The following is an 18,639-nucleotide window of genomic DNA, read 5'->3' as shown; positions in this document are numbered from 1 at the left end:
CCTAATTCGTAAATAGAACGTGAAAATTCAACTTTCATTATAGTCAATATCAGTCCAAAATAAAATTGAAGAAGGATAAAATATCATATTTTTATTCCACACTGCATACCACATGTTTTGACTCCAGGGTAAACTTTCTTACTCACAGATTTGAGGATTAAAATCCATAATTACGACTATATGTTACTAATGCTGCTCTTTTTGTGTTTGGATGTTTATTGATCCTGTCAATAGTAATTGGATTTAAATTAATTAACACAAGATAAGGACGGCCACACTCTCTTTTCTTCCTCACAGATGATGTGATTAGCATATCCACTTTATTTGACAAAAGTCGTTATCTCATCAATCAATAATTAATGCGAATCTAATACAGTTTGTGGCGAATCCAGGCACAAGATTTTGCTCTCATTTTCATAGATAAATTTCTTGTCCAATTCACATTGAGAAATTATTGTCTACACTGTATGCATCGTGTGGCCGCAACCAATCATGGTAATCACCTTCTATAGGACCCATTTATCATGTATGCGTCTCAATGTATCGTCACAGGAACCAAGTGCCGTGATTGGCTGCGGCCACACTGCATACAGTGCAGTTAAAAAGAAAAAAAATTAGTAACAATAACCTAAGTTTGACAGCTAGCAGGCATTTCAGCTCCTACTTCGGGCCAGTCCAAACCTGGCCTTCCATCCTGTTACTTCTGATGAGGTGAGGAGCTTTGTTACGGCAAGAGAAGACATTGGCAAGCTAAACCATCTTACATAGTTATAGATAACATTAGTTAGAAGGTACATGGAACCACCTTGAGATTAGATTCAAACATATGTTAATGGTTACCTAACTCTTTTATCCAATAGCAAACAGTCGTACAGGCTTTCAGTTTGCAGACACTCTGCTTCAACCTAATCAAAGCGACCGATCATGCTTGTACCCGCTCAGAAATCTTCTACCTCTTAAAATCTAAATCAAGTGCTTGTAATTTATTTCCTAGTATGATTGGTCGAAACATTATGGTTTGCTAACCACACATAGGTTATAATAAAATATGTTTAGTATTGAGTCGTAGAAAACCAAAGCAGGCTATACCAACAACTCCAACCTAACATTTATCACCTGAACGAACCAAGAACGAGCTTTATTTTAAACAAAGCTTTTAGGATATAAGAGGTAAATATGGTGCAGGTCATTAGTGTTAACAGAAGTTAGTCCTTTGGTGCACCATGAAATCCTATTCATGTATGCCAAGAGTTGGTGCTAAGTTTTCTTGGGCAAACCTATGCCGACTGGAGTCCTAATTGCCTCTGGTGTTGTCTAGAAAGTTGAGTTGTTGACTGGTGTTTCATTTTCTTCAGTTATTCTGGATTTTCTTCTACATAATTCCTGAGGTCTGTCTCCAATGCCGAATCGGTAGATAATTTTCATGTTGATGCTAATGTTGAAGTTGGTCATACTTTGATTTTGGGTGATATTTCATGAGGAGTAAGTCAGATGGATCTATCAGTCTTTAACTGCTGACATAAGCATTATTCAATAAAGCTAGGAATTAATAAGCCACCGCAGTTTGACCTAATGTAGAAAGTTCACCTAACATAGCCCGTAGGTTATAACAGAAACAATCTAGCTAAAGCATCATAAATTTCTAGATCAATATACTGCTTTACAAGCCTAACACACGCCCATAAGATATCAAGCTAATTAATTAGTATAGACCTAACCTATCCTTTCCGTCTAGATTTGTTGGGTAGATATCTGCTAGGACACTACCTCCAGATCTTTTCGATACCGCGCAATGCAGCAGGAAAAAAAAGAAATAAAACAAAAATAATCAAATACGTGGATCAGCCAAAAAAAACTCACCTTCACAAGCATTCAAACTTCACCATGAAAAAAAAAATATTACAAGAGAAGATCCATCCTCAATCCTCGTACATCCAATTTCTCCCACAATCCAAAAAGCTCTCTTCTAAGAAGACCTCCTGAAACCCTGGAGTGACTACTGTCCGCTGTTAGGAGCCTCTCTACTCCTTCTCTCTCAACGCCGCATGCTCTCTCTCTTGACGGGTTCGGATTTTTCACATGTGATGAAGCCGCGCGTGATCACCAGGCCACCACCACCCGTCTGTTGAGCATCAGGCCTTTTAAAGGCCTTAAATCAAGTTAGATCCTGTTTAGGAGTCCTAATCAGCCCAAATCAAATAATAAAACCTCCCAAACTTTGGATTGAGATCGCAAGCTACCAGAGCCGTCCATCACGATCGATCCATGGAACAATATCGTGGACCATGAGAAATGCGTGGGAAACACCCACACAGTCCACGTAGTGGGCTGTACACCCTCGGTCCACGTGGACCGGGCTATCAGGCCCCAGGGTGCCCGTGGGCCTGAGTCGCCCGCACGCCCGCGCGCCTGGGCCTAGGGCCCTGAGGCCATGCCCTGCGTGCTCGACCCATGTGCTGCCACCCACCGCCGGCCGTCGGCGGTCCTCCGCCGCACGTTGGTTCCGTGCCACTTCCGGATTCCCGTCCAGCTCCTTTGAGGTGATCTTGATCTCGTTGGACTCCATTTTTTATCGCGGACCTCGCTATGGCTCAATGTGAATCGAATCTGAAGATGTCAAATCCTAACAATCTCCACCTCGACTCGATATTCGTCTCCTCTAACTCCGAGAGCTTCTGGATCTCCCCGCCCCATATCTGGGGCATTCGTCTGCTGATCATCGATGGACAAATATGGGAGTCGAGACAGACCGCTTGATCCATCTCCGTCGTACACTGTGCTCCTCCTGACTTGAGACCTGCTCCGGCATCATCTTGTGGTAATAGGAATCTCACCTTGCGACGTCGCTTCTTGTCCTTCCGAGTCTCCTGTCTCGTGCCCGATCCACCTCACTAGAGCTCCACCTCACTTGGGCTCCACCTGGTCCTAAGCTCCACCTTGCACTGGGCTCCCGCAGTAATAATGTCCTCTCCTTCCTTCTTTCCCTCCAGAAAATCCTATCGCCATAGTACCTTCAGGATTCTCCACCAGCTATCGTCCTGTAGCCTCTCGAATCCAGTCTGCTCAGTGAGATAAGATTCCGTCTGAAATCGGTATATATCGGATCTCTCTCAATCTCCTTACTCACCATCATGTATCCTTCAGCTGACCGTCCCGATGCCTTGATACACAGCTCGATCCATCCAGTAGATAAAAGTGCCCTTACTATTCTCCAGGAGTCAAACTGCTCCTCTCTGCAACATACATGATAGGTGCATGCAGAATCTAATATCCACTATTGGAAGAAATAGATACCTCGTCAGTTCAGATATCTCCTCTGAATCGCTACTGATCGTTGCTACAGCAGCCATCTTCGATCTTTGAGTTGAGAGTAATTCTGGCTAGATGCCCAACTCGTCACACCGGTAACACCTGATTTTGCTCAAATCTCTCTTGGACTTGGACCGTCCCATCGCGATCTACTGTCGCTCCATCTATCGCCTCCTGCTCCCCAAAAGCCACAAAGCTGAGTTACCGCATCTGAGCTCGAAGCTGGGTTTCCCTCCTAAAATTCGTTCTGGAGTATCGCTGTGGTGACCTCGTCCATCTTGATTGTGCTATTCCCTATTAGAAGAGCAGTTACAAGGACTCGTACGAAGGGAAAAGCGATGCCAGCAAAACCAACGCCTGGTCTTCCCTCAACATTCTTACCAACGCTGAGAAGGTCGGTGAGGATTTCTGGAAGTGACTTAGATACTCTGCACGCTCTATCTTCACCCATCCGCAGCTGGTAAAACTACCTCCAAAGAAAAAGAGTGTTGGTGAGAGACTTCACCATGTACAACTCCTCGAGCTTCGACCACAGCACCGTCGGAGAAGTCTCGCTAAGCACATGGATCACCACCTCATCCTTAGTACATGCGGATAGTACTCACCGTCTGCATCTGTAGCCGTTTCCAATCCCGCACCTCCATGGTGGTTAGCTTTCCTCACAAGAGAGCATCAATCAATTTTTGTTGGATGAGCACATCTTTACCCTTACCTGCCATAAGAAAAAATTACTCTTTCCATCAAACTTGTTGATTTCCACTTGATTGATCCTGTCTTCTCTATCTTCAGTCTTGCTCACCACCGCTGCAATCTGTGTCTTGTACTGTCTTGCTCTGATACCACTTGTTGGATGGATGTCTGGCCAGGATACCACTCTCAGATCTTTTCGATACCGTGTGATCAGCAGGAAGAAAGAAGAAATAAAACAAAAACAATCAAATACGTAGATCAACCAAAAAAGGCTCGCTCCACGAAGTATGCAAACTTCACTATGAGAAAAAGAAATATTATAAGAAGAAATCTCACTCTCAATCCTCATACACCCAATTTCTCCCTCACAGGAAGTTCTTCTTCACAAAAGCTCTCTCTCTCTAGGAAGACCCCTCTAAACCCTGAAGTGATCGCTGTCTGCTGTCCAGGAGCCTCCTTACTCCTTTCTTCTCAGCGCCACGTGCTCTCTCTCTCTCTTCACGGGTTCGGGTTTTCCACAGGCAATGAAGCTGCGCGGATCATCAGGCCACCACCACCCATCTGTTGAGCATCAGGCCTTTTAAAGCCTTAAACCAAGTTAGATCCTGTTTAGGAGTCATAATCCGGCCCAAATCAAGTAATAAAAATCTTCCAAACCATTAGATCGAGATCGCAAGCTACTAGAGCCGTCCGATCGTGATCGATCCACGGAACAGTGCCGTGGACCGCAAGAAATGCATGGGAAACGCCCACGCGGTCCACGCGGTGGGCTGTGCACCACCCGGTCCACGGTGGATCGGGCTATCGGGCTCTAGGGCGCCCCTGGGCCTGGGCCTGCCCGCACGCTCACGTGCCTGGGACTGGGCCTGAGCCAGCCCGCGCGCTCTGCACGCCTGGGCCTGAGCCGCGCCCTGCGCGCCCGACCCACATGCTGCCGCGCCTGGCGCCGCGCCGCCGCCGCTCTGCCGGCCGTCGAAGTCCTCTGCCGCTTCGAGTTCCGTGCCGACTTTTCTCGTGCATATCTCCTCCGTCCGAGTTCCGTTTGAGATGATCTTGCTTGGACTCCGTTTTTTATCGCGGACTTCACTATAGACTCAATGTGGACCGAATCTCGAGATGTCAAATCCTAACAAGATTTGTTGCCGATAACACAGAGTGGATAAAAATCACACACCATAGTTAAATACATTCAAAAAAAACACACTAGCCTGAGAACCAGATTGCATCCATACTTCTTGCTCTGTAACAATCCACTTATCTTGCTTCAAGGCAACATCAGAACTGTACACTCATCTATGGCACATAAGGCATGTTTAGGCTTTTGATATTGAAGCTCTGATTTATCATCAGAAAAAAGATGTCGAAGCTTTGATTGGTGAACAATGTCTAGAGTCAGAGTCAATAAATTCCAAAAAAAAAAAAAAAGTACCATTTGTTCCTTTAAGATTATGAGATATATTTTAACAGGCTTAATCAACAATCTAAAAAGGATAGTTCTTTGAGAGACTAATAATTATGTTCTAATTTCTCAGGGAGTACCACAGGTGTTTGGCCTCCTTCAAGGCATATGGTATCAGTACTAACTGCATGGCAGAATCCAATATTTTTTAGATTCATATTTGGCTTCTCATAATAATTTCCTTACATCACAGTTAATTCCAGCAGCAACAGCAAAATGCGATGTGTGGATTCATCAGCACACCCCTAGTAAACAGTCTTGAAAGGAGCAGCAACCTTAAGGTTATGTACAATATCAGCCACAGAGCCAATGCTTGCAGCAAGAGAGATTAGTAGACAAAGGAAACTAAGACCCTGCAACAAGAACCATTTTGGTGCTCCCCTTCTGATCTTTTTCTGAGCCATGTGCATGCCCACTGGAAAATAAACTGATAGTGGCCAGAAGCCTAAAGCACCAATAAGGCCTAGAACTGCATTAAAGAAAGGCAGCAGCATGGCGACCAGAGTCGTGAACATGATGAAGATAGTTCGCAGGACAAGCTTCGACAGCGTAAAGCTCAGTGAGCCAACCTCTGTAAATGGCACTCTGACATAGTAGGTTGTGTGAATGAACTTGGCTTCTGGCCACCTAGAGGCAATATAGTTCTCAAACCGGAAGAAGATTGGTTGCGCATAGACCTGAAGGGAGTCATTAAAGTCAATAAAAGATCGACTTGTAGGGATTCAGGTAATGCAAAAACTTAGGTTCTAATGCTTGAATTAGATTTGTACCTGGTATGCCCCAATGAGATGAACTATGACACATATATTGGCTATGTCGACAAGCCAGAAGGGCTCATAGAATCCAAAGCCAGTGAGGATGTTACCAGGAGCATCATTTCCAAATGCAGCATATCCTATGCAACCAAGGGATAGGTAGAAGATGGTGCTTAGCCCAAGTCCGTAGAACGTCGCCTTCTTCATGGTCTTGTTCTCTGGAGGTGGTGACTTCAATGTGTCCTGTCATTCATGAAATTGAAACCCTCTCTAAGTTTCGCGCTTATTTATTCAAGTTGATGAAAATACATTTCTAGTTCCATGCATAGCTAGATCTTGTTTAGAGCAATTTAATCGAAACACTGCTAGAATCAATATAATATGCTTGCTGAATCTATTTGCTTGTTCTATTAAAGCTTGAGTCTCAGGTGATCATTGGATGTACAGAAGAAATTAGTAAAAGAAAGAATCATTAGCTCGGAGATAACAAGAATATCTACCTGTATCTCAATCAAGACATCAGCAAAAGTATAAGAAAAAGCCATGTTTCCAAGGGCGAGGAGCACATTAAATGCCTTGTCACCAGATGATCCATCAGTAGCACCAGCTAATGTCCCTCTAAAGTCTCCATGAGACACCCATTTACCAATACAGAGGCCAAGGCTGATGAAGGAATAACCAAATGATGTCGCCACCGCCACCACAGAGAGCCATGTTATGTTCTCCAAGCTCGGCAACTGCGACAGAATCAGTTGGAACACCCCAAATGCTACCATATACATGCTCCCAGAAGCATCACATCTTGCACCATGTCCATGCCTATGAAAGCAGTTCGCTCGCCTCACCGCACTTCAGCACCATACAAAGAATAAAGAAAACATCCTCATGAAGCCAATCAAATTTGCTCAAAAAGAAGAGGAAAAAAAAAAAAAAAACAGAAAAAGACAGAGAAAGCTGAATATAATTGAAATAAAATGGACTTACATCATGCTAGTACTAGCCGTGATAGTGTAGCCGACTAGAGTTCCCCATAGATTCACATACTGAGCACATCCACAGAAGAACACTTTTCTTGGTCCTTGAGAAGAAACAAGAGGTAGTATTAATGTACCGAACATAGAGAAAATGAACAATGGCGATTCTTCTGAAGGTTTAAGGTTACCTAGATAAGATCTAACTGCATCAATATAGGAGCGATTGATCGTTCCATTTATGGCTTCTGGGAACCGGTAGCAGTTGGCAAGGAGGGTGGAGGAGTAGTAGGTGACGCAGGAGAAGCCAAAGAGAACGACAGGCCCCACAATCCAACCCAATTGAGCAACACTCCATGCAAGCGCCAGCACACCAGAACCTATCACGGCTGCCACGATGTGGGCTGCTGCAGACCACAGGGTTCCTGCATGCATGCAGAGGTTGAGGACCTTGCAAACTACGTTTCATGGACCATGGAATGGTTAGGAAACCAGTTGGGCCTGAACAAAGCCCACTGGCCAAACACTGATCCAGCCTATTGATTAAGTTCATGCACTGACTTTGTTGTTGAAAAGTAATATGATCATTGCATGCAAGATGATTGGGTTTGGAGAGAATATGTGACCAAGGCATTCGACCCATTAAACTGGTTAATTATATCTTAAACCCTCCAAAAAATAAAGATTAATTATGGAACCCAGTAAGAAGATGAAGCAAGCTGCTTAGCTTCCAAACCATGTTTCATATTGCTTGGTCGAAGGTGATGTGGAAAGTTGTGGTCGATATAATCATTCGCTTTGAGCACTATTGATTGCATCTCAAGACTGGGTTTATACAACCGATCATGCATAAAAGAGGGGAAGATACCATCACTATATATGAATAATGAATAGTATCCTTCTGGGCCATGATTACATCTATTCTTTAATTCCATTGAACAGGAAGATGGTTATCTTGATGTAAAATTTTAATATGAATTTAAATAATTTTTTGGTAGAAGGAGTTCTTAGCTTCCATCAACCCATGAAGAATCCATCATCCATCATATACTTACTTAAAAAGGATAACATATAGAATAATGACCCGATAAAAACACCACTTGAAAAGTTCCTATCATGACAGAGCTATAGACATACGTAACTCACATCAGGATAGAAGAAGGGGCACTTGCTTCAGTTGTGAGTTGGTTGAGAGGAGCTGTAGGACCTTCTCAAGTTATATTTTGTCATAAGATTGCTCATCAAACAAATCCATACATGCTACATTAGGCATACTTTCCTAGATGAACATGTAAGTTTTGCATCACTCTTTTTTATCAGCTACGAGGGAAAATAAAACAAAATTTGCTCATAAAGAAAAAAAAAAAAAAAAGAAATTGATTAAAAAAGAAAAGAAACAAAAAAACACTAATACACATGCAATATAGACCAATCTTATACAATTAAGTCCCCATTCACCCACCTCTAACATGAACTCAAATTGTGAACCCAAAACAAAAGAAGGGGAAAAAAAGTTATAGAATTAATGAAAACACGAAATTGAGAGAGGAAGGGAATACGGAATCCGTCATGTTTATTCATTTATTTTCACAAATTTTATTGAACTTCATAGAAACATAAAGAACATGTTCATCAAAGATAAGTTGATTTAGTTACCTTGCCTTTCATGGTCACCTCCCTCAACGTCTTTCATCTCTCTCTCTCTCTCTCCCTTCTCCCCCACAACACAATACAAATTAAAAGAGAAAAGAGAAGGAGAAGCGCTGCATCTCCACGGTATTTATGAACATGGATGAGTGAATCATGGCACTGGTGGGTGTGTATTATATATTAGCGTCCGCGGGACCCATTATATATTTTCATGACGGAAATGCCCATGCATAATACGAAGAGATAAGGATTTTATTATGGCGCTCTAAAGCCTTTTTCAATCATCCTATTTGGCTTTTGTCCAACCGTCTATTTTAAAATAGATGGTACTGATTTATTTATTAACAAGCAGTTTTAACTGATCATGTACGTGATCGATGTGATAAATAACTCAAATTTGACATGCAATTTAGAAAACAAAAAAAAAACTGATAAATTTTTGGAAGTCGTGCCCAACTCCATCTTCCATCTTTCCGATTGACCACCATCCCTCTTTCCATCGAAGATCGACGTGTGATGATAGGCTCGAGCAACAGAGGAGGAAGAAGGAGCCGGTATATGATTGTAGGAAGACAAGCGGCAGAGGAGAAGGAGAAAGGGGACGGTCAGAAGGGGGTGAGTGGCAGTAGAAAGATGGGTGGAGGAGAAGGATGGAGGGCGGCATGTGGCAGCAGGAAAGCGGGCTGCGAATAGCGGGAGGCGGGCGGCGGTGATGAGAAGCTACGAAGAAGAAAAAAAAAATAAAAAATAAAAAATATTATTTTTAAAAAAATAAAATATAAAAAGATGATAAGATAATATTTTAAATATTTTTTATAATAAAATAATATTTAAAAAATACTGTAGCATTAAGAGACCCCAAAAGAAGACGATTAGAATCAGAAAATCCACGTACTGTGGAGGAGATGGATAGCACTATCCTTTGCAGATCTTTTAAAAGACATGGAACCATTCCCTGTCTTTGAATTCTCGGGCACAACCAAAAAAAAAAAAAAAAAAAGGGGGGTAGAACTTCAGATATGCCAGGTCCCACTAATTATTCACCATGTGGATTCCAACGAAGCGAGCCATCATTCTTCCCATGTATATGTGGAAGCTTTATCCAGTCTTTAGAATTGCATATATATTTTCTAAATTTCGGGTCTGCCCACAAACGTTATTGCTATCATCTGTACAATTTGAGTAAGTACGCTGTTTACTTTGATCCGTAAGTCACAATCGGATAAAACCAAATTAAAGCTGTGTTACTCCTTGAAGCACACAACTTAGATTTGAACTGTACCATCAATGACTTCGATCCATACATCTTACTGACAATATGAAACAAATACTGAGTAAACCCACAGATATATAACATTTTTCGAAGAAAATAAAGAGAAGGATCACCGAAAATAAACAAATAAATTCTCTCGAAAAATTGTGAAACACGAAAGGAAACTCTACATGAGAAATCTAACATATTGAGCAATGAATGATGCTACATTGACCAACAATTCTGAAAAAAAAAAAAAAAAAAACACTCTGAAGAGACCAGGTTTTAGCTTGGCTAGTATCCTGCAACCTGGACCATGATTCTTGAAACTTTTTTTTTTTTTTTTTTTTGTATGTGTTGGTTTGGAGATTCCTTTGTTAGACAACTAACATAAGTTATATTAAAAAGAAAGACCACTAAAGTATAGGTTAAAAATCATATTCTCGCATATAAACTCAACATAATAAATCAATCTCTGAAGAATTTGCAACCATGTTCGCAAATGCCTCCAAACAAAAGTCTCATCCACATTTTAAGCCTATAATACTTGACCTAGGTTCACCTAATTGGTGACCCCTAATGCAGTCTCCTTAACTTGAGGAGATCATTCATAATTTAGATTGCCACCCTGCGCAATTCATGCAGGAGATGATATGTTTGATGTAAGCAGCAAAAAACAATCCAAAATTTGCAAAGTTTATGAAAAAATGCATGGGAAGTCATAAATAATGCAAAGCAAAGCGGTTTATTTATCCTTTCTCGAACTGTCCTCATATGATATAAGTTTTTTCTTTGGTGCTTTCCATCAGGAAAACCAAATATAATCTATTTGTCAACCACGTTATATATAGAATATGCTGAATTATATGGAAGTCATACTTCCCCTTGAATATTATTGATTAAAGCCAATAGAAAAGGGTGAGAATGCTTCAGAGAACGAGCCGGATTTTTTTGCAGAAAAACTGGGATACTCCCAGACCCCACGTATTTGGCATCTACTTTACGTATGAATGGAAATATATACAAAAGAATCGTAGAAGCATTGTTGGAAGTTCGGTGCATTGTCCAGGTTTGCAATAGCAAAATTCAACAAGGCATCAACTTGGAGGTGGGGTTTTGGGTCTCAATCTTTGCTGCTTTCTGGGTGGGTGCTATCCTTGTAGGATGCCTACACCAACCCATTTTCTCTTGTTTTTTGTTCCCGAAGTTCCCCCACAGACCATTGATCCTTGTCTAGTGCTTGCGTCAGGAATTTTGTATACTTTATATATATGGATGGATTGAAAGCCAGCCTTCAGGGTCATTCGAATGGTTGATGGACATCAAGAGTCCAGCAAGAGATTCTCACTAGTGCTCGACTTCAAAAGCCACAGCCAGAAGAATATCAACCTGCACCTATTTCACCATAGCCTTTAACAAAAGCTGAAGCTAGAGAGGGGAGGAAAGAGAGAGGGTCTCATAATTGCTCTCCTTTAAATTTGATTTTTTGGCCAATTCCTTTTCATTTTTGCCAACTTGCACAATTGACAGAGTTCTGCCATGAGTACTGACTAGAGGAATTTCTGCAACCAGGATGCACTCCTTGGTTTATGATTTATGTTAGCTTGCGAATGAGCAGAGATAAGTTCTTGTTGGGCTCTTAATTAAGTCACATTATATTATGTGGCTTTTCCCTGCTTTTTTAAAGAACATGGTAGCAATTCTTTTTGGAGCACTATCCTTTTGAGAGACAGATTGGACGCGCACTATCATTCCGAATCACAATTCAAAAACCTGTATAAGAATGCTTCCCTTTTTTATCCCCAAAAAAAAAAAAAAAAAAAGAAAAGAAAGAATGGAATGAAGAGGTGGTTGGCAAGATACTATAATGAATGAGCCCTTAAGCTCTTCAAAGCTTTTGACAAGATGACTTCCCAGAGGATCCGGGTTCCTTTTTTTATTAATTAATAAGTAAAGAAGACAAAGTTTTTCCAATTATAACTCTTAGTAAAGACTGCTTTGTTTCTTTTCTTACCAAGGGTCTCAACTATAACACTCTCATTGCTTCCCCAATATGGTAATCCATACAGTCCGAGCCATAAGGAACATTAAGGTGGTTACACAGCATCTCTCAAAAAAAGGGTCTATAATTTTGTACAAGCAAATTTGATATTAATTTTTTTTTTTATTTATTTGAAGAGTGGAGGTTTGGAGATAATGAGTTATAGAACTGGAGACCTCGCCATCACCACAAATTGGCACCATTAAAATCCTTTTAGTTTTCTATGCATACGCATGTTCCATGAAAGCTCATTGCAAATGTAGGTCACGAAACGCCACAAGTCTAAAAGAGGTCAATTATTAAAGAATAGAATTATTGGAAAGAGGAAGGCTTGCTTTCTGGCTAGTAGTGCCGCACTGATCGCAAAGCTTTAGAGGCCAGGTCTCATCAAATAAGATGTTTGCTTTTCAGTAGTGGTCTGAGCTCAAAGGTCGCACAATCACACATCTCAAGATGTTCGTTGTTATTCCAATGAGATCATTGTGCTTAGTTTAGAAGGCAAAAAAAGTTCATGCATTTAAAAATAACAAAAGTAAGCAAATAGATCCTTAATTTTTCAATTTGTGCTTCGATGTTCCTCAACTAAAAACGTTGTAGTTGATGTCCCTTGACTTGTAATACGTAACCTACGAAGCCCTTCCATCAACTCTACTTGTTAGTTTACTGATGTAGTTTTATTTTAATCCTTAAAATTATCCAAAAATAATATTTTAATATTTTTTAATATTTTTTTAACCGATCGTTGGACTGAGGGACCGAGGGTAAAATGGTGCTCAGTCCGCTCGTTAACCCCATTTTTAACCCATGTTACCCTTTCATGCCCGGCAAACCTCTCGATCACCCCTCCCTGTGAGATTCCAGCGAAGTCCAAAGAAAATCCAACGACCGAAGCAGGAGGTCATAAAGAAAAGATTTTTCATTGTTTGCTGTGCTTCTTTAGACCCTCTTTTTCCAAAGCAAACCCTAATTTCTCTCATAGCTCCAATTTTTTCTTATCCTGATGATCTTTCGGAGGATCTGCTCCCGTAAAGAATGGCATTGCCAAGAATTTGGATTACAAGCCCGCAATAATTTGTGATTGCAGTTTGAAAGCTGCTAGGATCATGTCATAGAGTGAGAAGAATCTTGGGCAGAGATTTTATCGGTGCATCAACCGCACGTTAGATGCTGAAGTCTCTATCACTTTCAATTTTTTTAAAATTTTTATTGATTTAATTTTTTTTATGATTTGAATGTTCAGTTAACTGGTGGCGGTTGCAATTTCTGGAGATGGCATGATCCTTCTATCAGAAATGATCATGTGAAAGATTTTATTCTAGAGCTCCATCAGATGAACATGGGTCTCAGTTCAAAGTTACAGACAATGAGAAGGGCTTCACCTAGGACAATATAGGGGTTCCAACAATTCAATCCAGTCAGAGTTGCATTGATAATGAGTTTAAATTTTATAAAGAGAGCTTGGAGGCATGTAGAATGAAATTAGCAAATTGTCAAATTCCAAAGAAGAAGTATCAGTGGTGTTTGTACTTGCTTGTAGTTATTATTCTATCATGGATGGTCCTGGATGTTGAAGACAAAGCAGAGAGCAGTCTCTCTCTGCCGTAGTAAAACTGATGTTGGGGTGTTATACTGATTCTGTTCCATTATATAGTACTATTTTGGATTACAATAATATTTTTGTCAATATTATGAACATGTATTTCCAAACATTGCAACAATACCGACCGTTTTGTTTATTGAGATATGTATTTTGATAATTATTCATTGCAAACATTAAACCTGCAACATACTGATAACATAATGAAATATTAATCGACACATTGAACCTATAAGATTCTGAATAATAAATTATTCTGAAAATGTATCATTTATAGTATCAAAGTATCATGTTTGAAACAAAAAATCCTGCACAACAAACTATGCTGAAACAAAATTTTCTATCAAAATAGCCTATTTGATATCTGAAACAACAAAAAATTTTCAGATCGGATACATTGGTATAAAAAAAAATATCCTGTTTGAATATCAAAACAAACAGTGATCCTAGCAGATTAGATTTTGAATAGTGCTAGGATTTTGAACAGTATTTTTCAAAACAAAATAGCCTATTTGTTTGAATACCAAAACAACAAAACATTCACACAACTCTAGTCTTTTTGCCTCTGCTTAGATTTTGAACAGCGCTTTTCTGTGTTGATATCCCTATAGATGCACGTGAATCTGTCATTTTCATTCTCTTAGGTTTACTAATTAATTTTTGTCGAGACCTTCCTGGCTGCCAAGATTAATAAATAAGAGTGCCAGTGCTTTGTCACCTATTTATTCATCCAAAATATATACAGTTACACTTACATTTAGTATTCTCAAATCGGTTGACTCATTTTGGTAAAGTCCATCCCTATGCATACAATACAGATGGGCCTTGTCCACTATTAATCTATCATGAAAACACTCAAAAAGTAAGAATACTGACATACATGAATTACATACACATAATGTCAATTAAATAATTACTACTTGGCTCTATTGCATTGGATTTTTAGCACCTCTTCTTGTTATGTCCTGCAAGTTGCACACAGAGCAAATCATCCTCCTTCCTTTTTTGGATAGATTTGTCTTTTTATGACCCTTGAAGACTTCTCTCTTCCTACTCTTTTTAGGTCTTTTAGGCATTGTTTGCTTCAGTGGTAGCTCAATGGGTTCAAAAGCACCCCTTTCCCAATGCTCTCTTCCAGGAATTGGGTTAATAACATTATCATAAGTTTTGATGTAAGTTTGTTTTGAATACCAATGAGACAAAAAGTGTTGAGGATCATCACCTGTATGGAATATGGGTTAATAACAAAAAGAAAAAAATTTTGATGCAAGTTTCTTTCGAATATCAATTAAATAAAGTGTTGAGGATCATCACCTGCACAGAGTATGGTAGCCACTGCATGGTCACATGGAACACCATTAAGGTCCCATCTCCTACATGTACATGATTTCTCTAATACGTTGCCAACATGAGCCACAGATCCATCCTTAACCTCGTAAAGATAGTGATCATTCCAGTCCATATCCCATGCAGTGCATCTTTGCTTGATCTGCTTAAACTTCTTTAATACTCTTGGAGTATAATTATGTGACTATTTCAGTCCCTCATCCCTTTTATGATACATTTCATCATGACATAGTTCTTTATAGCCTCAAGCATTGTCATGATAGGTTTAACCCTAGGCTCCACTAATATAGAATTGGATGCCTCACATATATTCTTATCTATCACCTCACATTTAGGGTCAATTTTAAAGAAAGCTTGACACTAGTGAACTGGGTCATACAGCTGCAGCAGTTTTATTGTCCTTCTTCACTCATCATCTTTAGAAGTTTAATGTTTTTCTCGTATTCTGGACCATTAGGAGATTTTGCACATGCCCAAAATTGCATCTTCAAATCAACTACCCTAAAGTCCTTTCCCCATCCTGCATAAATGTGTCTTGCACACATTCTATGTTGGACTCGTGGAAGCACTTCTCCTGCTGCACTAATGAGGCCCTATAATAAAAACTGCAAATAAATTAGTCATACAAAAAAGCATAGTAGACATTAAGATCTCATAGTGAAATTAATCAATTATACTTTTTGCATGTCACTTATAATAGTCCAGTTTGCACCATCATTAAGCCCCAAGTCATCTCTTAACAATTGAAAGAACCATAACCAATTGTCAGTGTTTTCAACCCTACAACAGCCCAAGCAATAGGGAACATTTGGTTGTTTCCATCCCTACCAACTACAGTTAACAACTCACCCTTACACATCCCTTTCAAAAAAGCTCCATCAATATCAATAAGTAGTCTACAATCCCTTAAGGCATATGTATATTCTTTTGAATTTTGGTTTGTCAGCTTCAATCACTCTTAGAGTATCTAATACAGCAGTACTGCAGTAGTAAACACTGTCATAGATCTTTTTGTAGTAGTGAGTGCTTCTTGATTCCTTCTAAAAAATTTCTCAGCATAAAATCTTAACAACCCAACTCTTCCACTACCCTTTATGAAGTTCCTTTTGTATTATTAATTTTGCCCTACTATATTGGGTCAAATTGAGTTTTGCATTCAATTACACCTTGGTAAGTTTTGAAAGTAGCCTTGACTTAATTGTGGGCATCTCTGATATGAGCATTTTGTACCTATCTGCTATGACTTTTGATGTCATCCATCTATTCTTATTAGTAGTCTCACATGTATGCTTGTTATGGTATGTCTTCACCGTGAATATATTGTTGTTTCTCTCATATGATGCATATATCAACCATTTGCACTTTTCATTTTTACAAACAGCCCTCACTCTCCGTGGTTCATTCTTCTTGTACCTTAGAGCATACCTCCTAGTAATGGAATAATTATGAAGTACCTCTCTGAAATCATGCACATTTCTGAATGTTTGCCCAAGAAAAAAGTCAGTTCCTCTAGTATCAAATGAATACTATGTAGACCTCCTCCTTTGTACATGGTCCCATCAGAATCCATGTCATCATAACCTCTAGGATCTAAAGATGCAATGTAATCACTATGGACATCTTGATGCTCTTCAACAAGCTTGTCTCTAATATCTCTTATCCCTGGGTCTGAGAAATTATCCATCTCTTGCATCAACTGTTCAAGTGTTTGAGCATTTGAACATCTCCTACTATAGCTATATATATATGATCTCTCACCAGTTACACACTCCTCTCTTGCTTCATCAATGTTTTCTTCTTGACAAGCTTGTCCACTTTCTTCTTGGACTCCCTCACACCCAACATCAGTTCCGTGACAACATCATAATTACCATCATCACTCTGATCATCCTCAACATGGTAATCACTGTCAATAGATGAATTATCCTTAGATGCACCTTGTTTCAATTTCCTCAACCTTTCCATATGTGCTTTGAGCTTCTTCCTGATGAAAATAAGCTCTTTATTGTCATCATCTGTATGACCCTCTACAGACTCCAAATCATTTACACTATCTTGCTCTTCATTTTCATCTTCTGTATGATCCTCCACACCATGTTCTACATATAATCCACACTCCCTGATCTCTCTAAAATTATGGAAAGCTCATTTACAGTTGTATCATTGTATATTATTCATAATCTATTTTTCAATTCTTACCTAGGTATGAGATAGAACACCTTAGTAACCGTGGCCTTTGTAACTTTATTTAGCATATCCAACATTCAAAATATGACAGCCGCTCTAGATCAACATCTCACATTGAGCTTCGACCACCCACATACTTTAAAAAATCTGGGTCTTTGTGGACAAAATTTTTTTCATAGAAAAATCGTAGCGTTGGTGACAACCCTCCTCTGTAGCCAAGTGTAATAGAGCTCAACTAATTAAAAAAAAAAAAATTCGGCCACCCACATTCCCAATCTCACTATAATCACATACTAATCATAATTAATTAAAAAATATTTCCAAAAAATACTTTAATAAGCTCATGCAAAACATACTTTATACTAACCTATTATCTGAAGGCCACATTCTTTGGTGTTCGTCGAATTGATCGTTAGAATATTATATTCAATCGTCAAAATATTATGAAACGATAGCAAAATTTTCACTCATCGACCAATTTTGAGAAGAACAGCGGATAATAAAATAAAAATGCTTACCTTTGAGACCTCCTCCTTTAATCGTCGGGGTCGGAAAATCCTTTCGATCGCCAAATTCTCCTTGAGGCGGTGATCGAGGGTTTTGTTGGACAAAGATATGAAAGGGTAAAAAATTATGGTAAAAGGGCTTATATAGTACAATTTTTTTATCAGTCTTGTTAGTCCAATGATGGGTTAAAAAAATATTAAAAATATTATTTTTAAATGATTTTAAAAATTAAAATAAAATCACGTCAGTAAACTAACGGATAGAATTGGCAAAAAACTTCGTAGGCCACATATTATGAGTTAAAGGATCTCAACTATAAGGTTTTTAGTTAAAGAACACCCAAGCATAAATTGAAAAAGTTGAAGAGTTATTTGCATTCTTTCACCTTAAAAATGTATATATAAAGACTGTGCAAAGTCTGAAGACAAAGGGAGAAGAATAACCTTTCTTTCTGAAAACTATAATTTTGTATATATTTAATTGTTTGTAAGATGAAGACACATCATCTAATGTTGTAATATATTCTGGTGGGTCGTAGGTCCTCGCATGTTCTTATTTCCAACTTTTTTTATTACAATAGTGGATGACTTTTTTTTTTTTCTTGTCTTCCATTGATTGATACGTTCATGATAGAATTTTTTAAGGATTTCAGTTTCTTTTCTCACTCTTCAAGAGGATAAGAAAGTTTCAAAGAGAATCCTTTCTTTTTTTTAGATAAGAGAATCTTCTATATCAGATAATTGATAGTCCAGAAAGATTAGAACTTTATTTGCTCGATAGGAAAGTGAAAGAAAGTTTATCAAAGACAAATCTTTTCTTTCCCCGATATGTGATGGTAAAATAAAAATTTATATTTACGAGAACATTTTTGACC

At 39.1% G+C, this 18,639-nt stretch overlaps 1 protein-coding gene across 1 annotated transcript; it reads right to left on the bottom strand.

The window, feature by feature from the left end:
• Positions 1-5,587: 5,587 nt before the first annotated feature.
• LOC105037708 (amino acid permease 8) lies at positions 5,588-8,987 on the bottom strand. Its single transcript, XM_073243763.1, has 6 exons — positions 8,841-8,987; positions 7,376-7,609; positions 7,198-7,291; positions 6,714-7,062; positions 6,229-6,456; positions 5,588-6,135 (listed from the first exon to the last, which is right to left on the bottom strand). The coding sequence occupies exons 1-6, from the start codon at positions 8,875-8,877 to the stop codon at positions 5,704-5,706; spliced, it is 1,374 nt and encodes a 457-aa protein (XP_073099864.1). The 5' UTR covers positions 8,878-8,987; the 3' UTR covers positions 5,588-5,703.
• Between the last annotated feature and the right edge of the window lie 9,652 nt (positions 8,988-18,639).

The sequence above is a fragment of the Elaeis guineensis genome, chromosome 9 (assembly GCF_000442705.2).
Source record: "Elaeis guineensis isolate ETL-2024a chromosome 9, EG11, whole genome shotgun sequence".
Lineage (NCBI taxonomy): Eukaryota > Viridiplantae > Streptophyta > Magnoliopsida > Arecales > Arecaceae > Elaeis > Elaeis guineensis.
Note: the sequence above shows the minus strand (reverse complement) of the source record. Positions and strands in the feature narration are given on the sequence as shown.

Coding starts and splice junctions, on each gene's coding strand:
- LOC105037708 (XM_073243763.1), bottom strand. CDS start 8,877: ATGAAAGACGTTGAGGGAGGTGACCATGAAAGGCAAG. Junction 7,063..7,197: donor ACGGCTAGTACTAGCATGAT/GTAAGTCCATTT, acceptor ATGGTGCTGAAG/TGCGGTGAGGCGAGCGAACT. Junction 6,136..6,228: donor ATCTCATTGGGGCATACCAG/GTACAAATCTAA, acceptor GACTCCCTTCAG/GTCTATGCGCAACCAATCTT.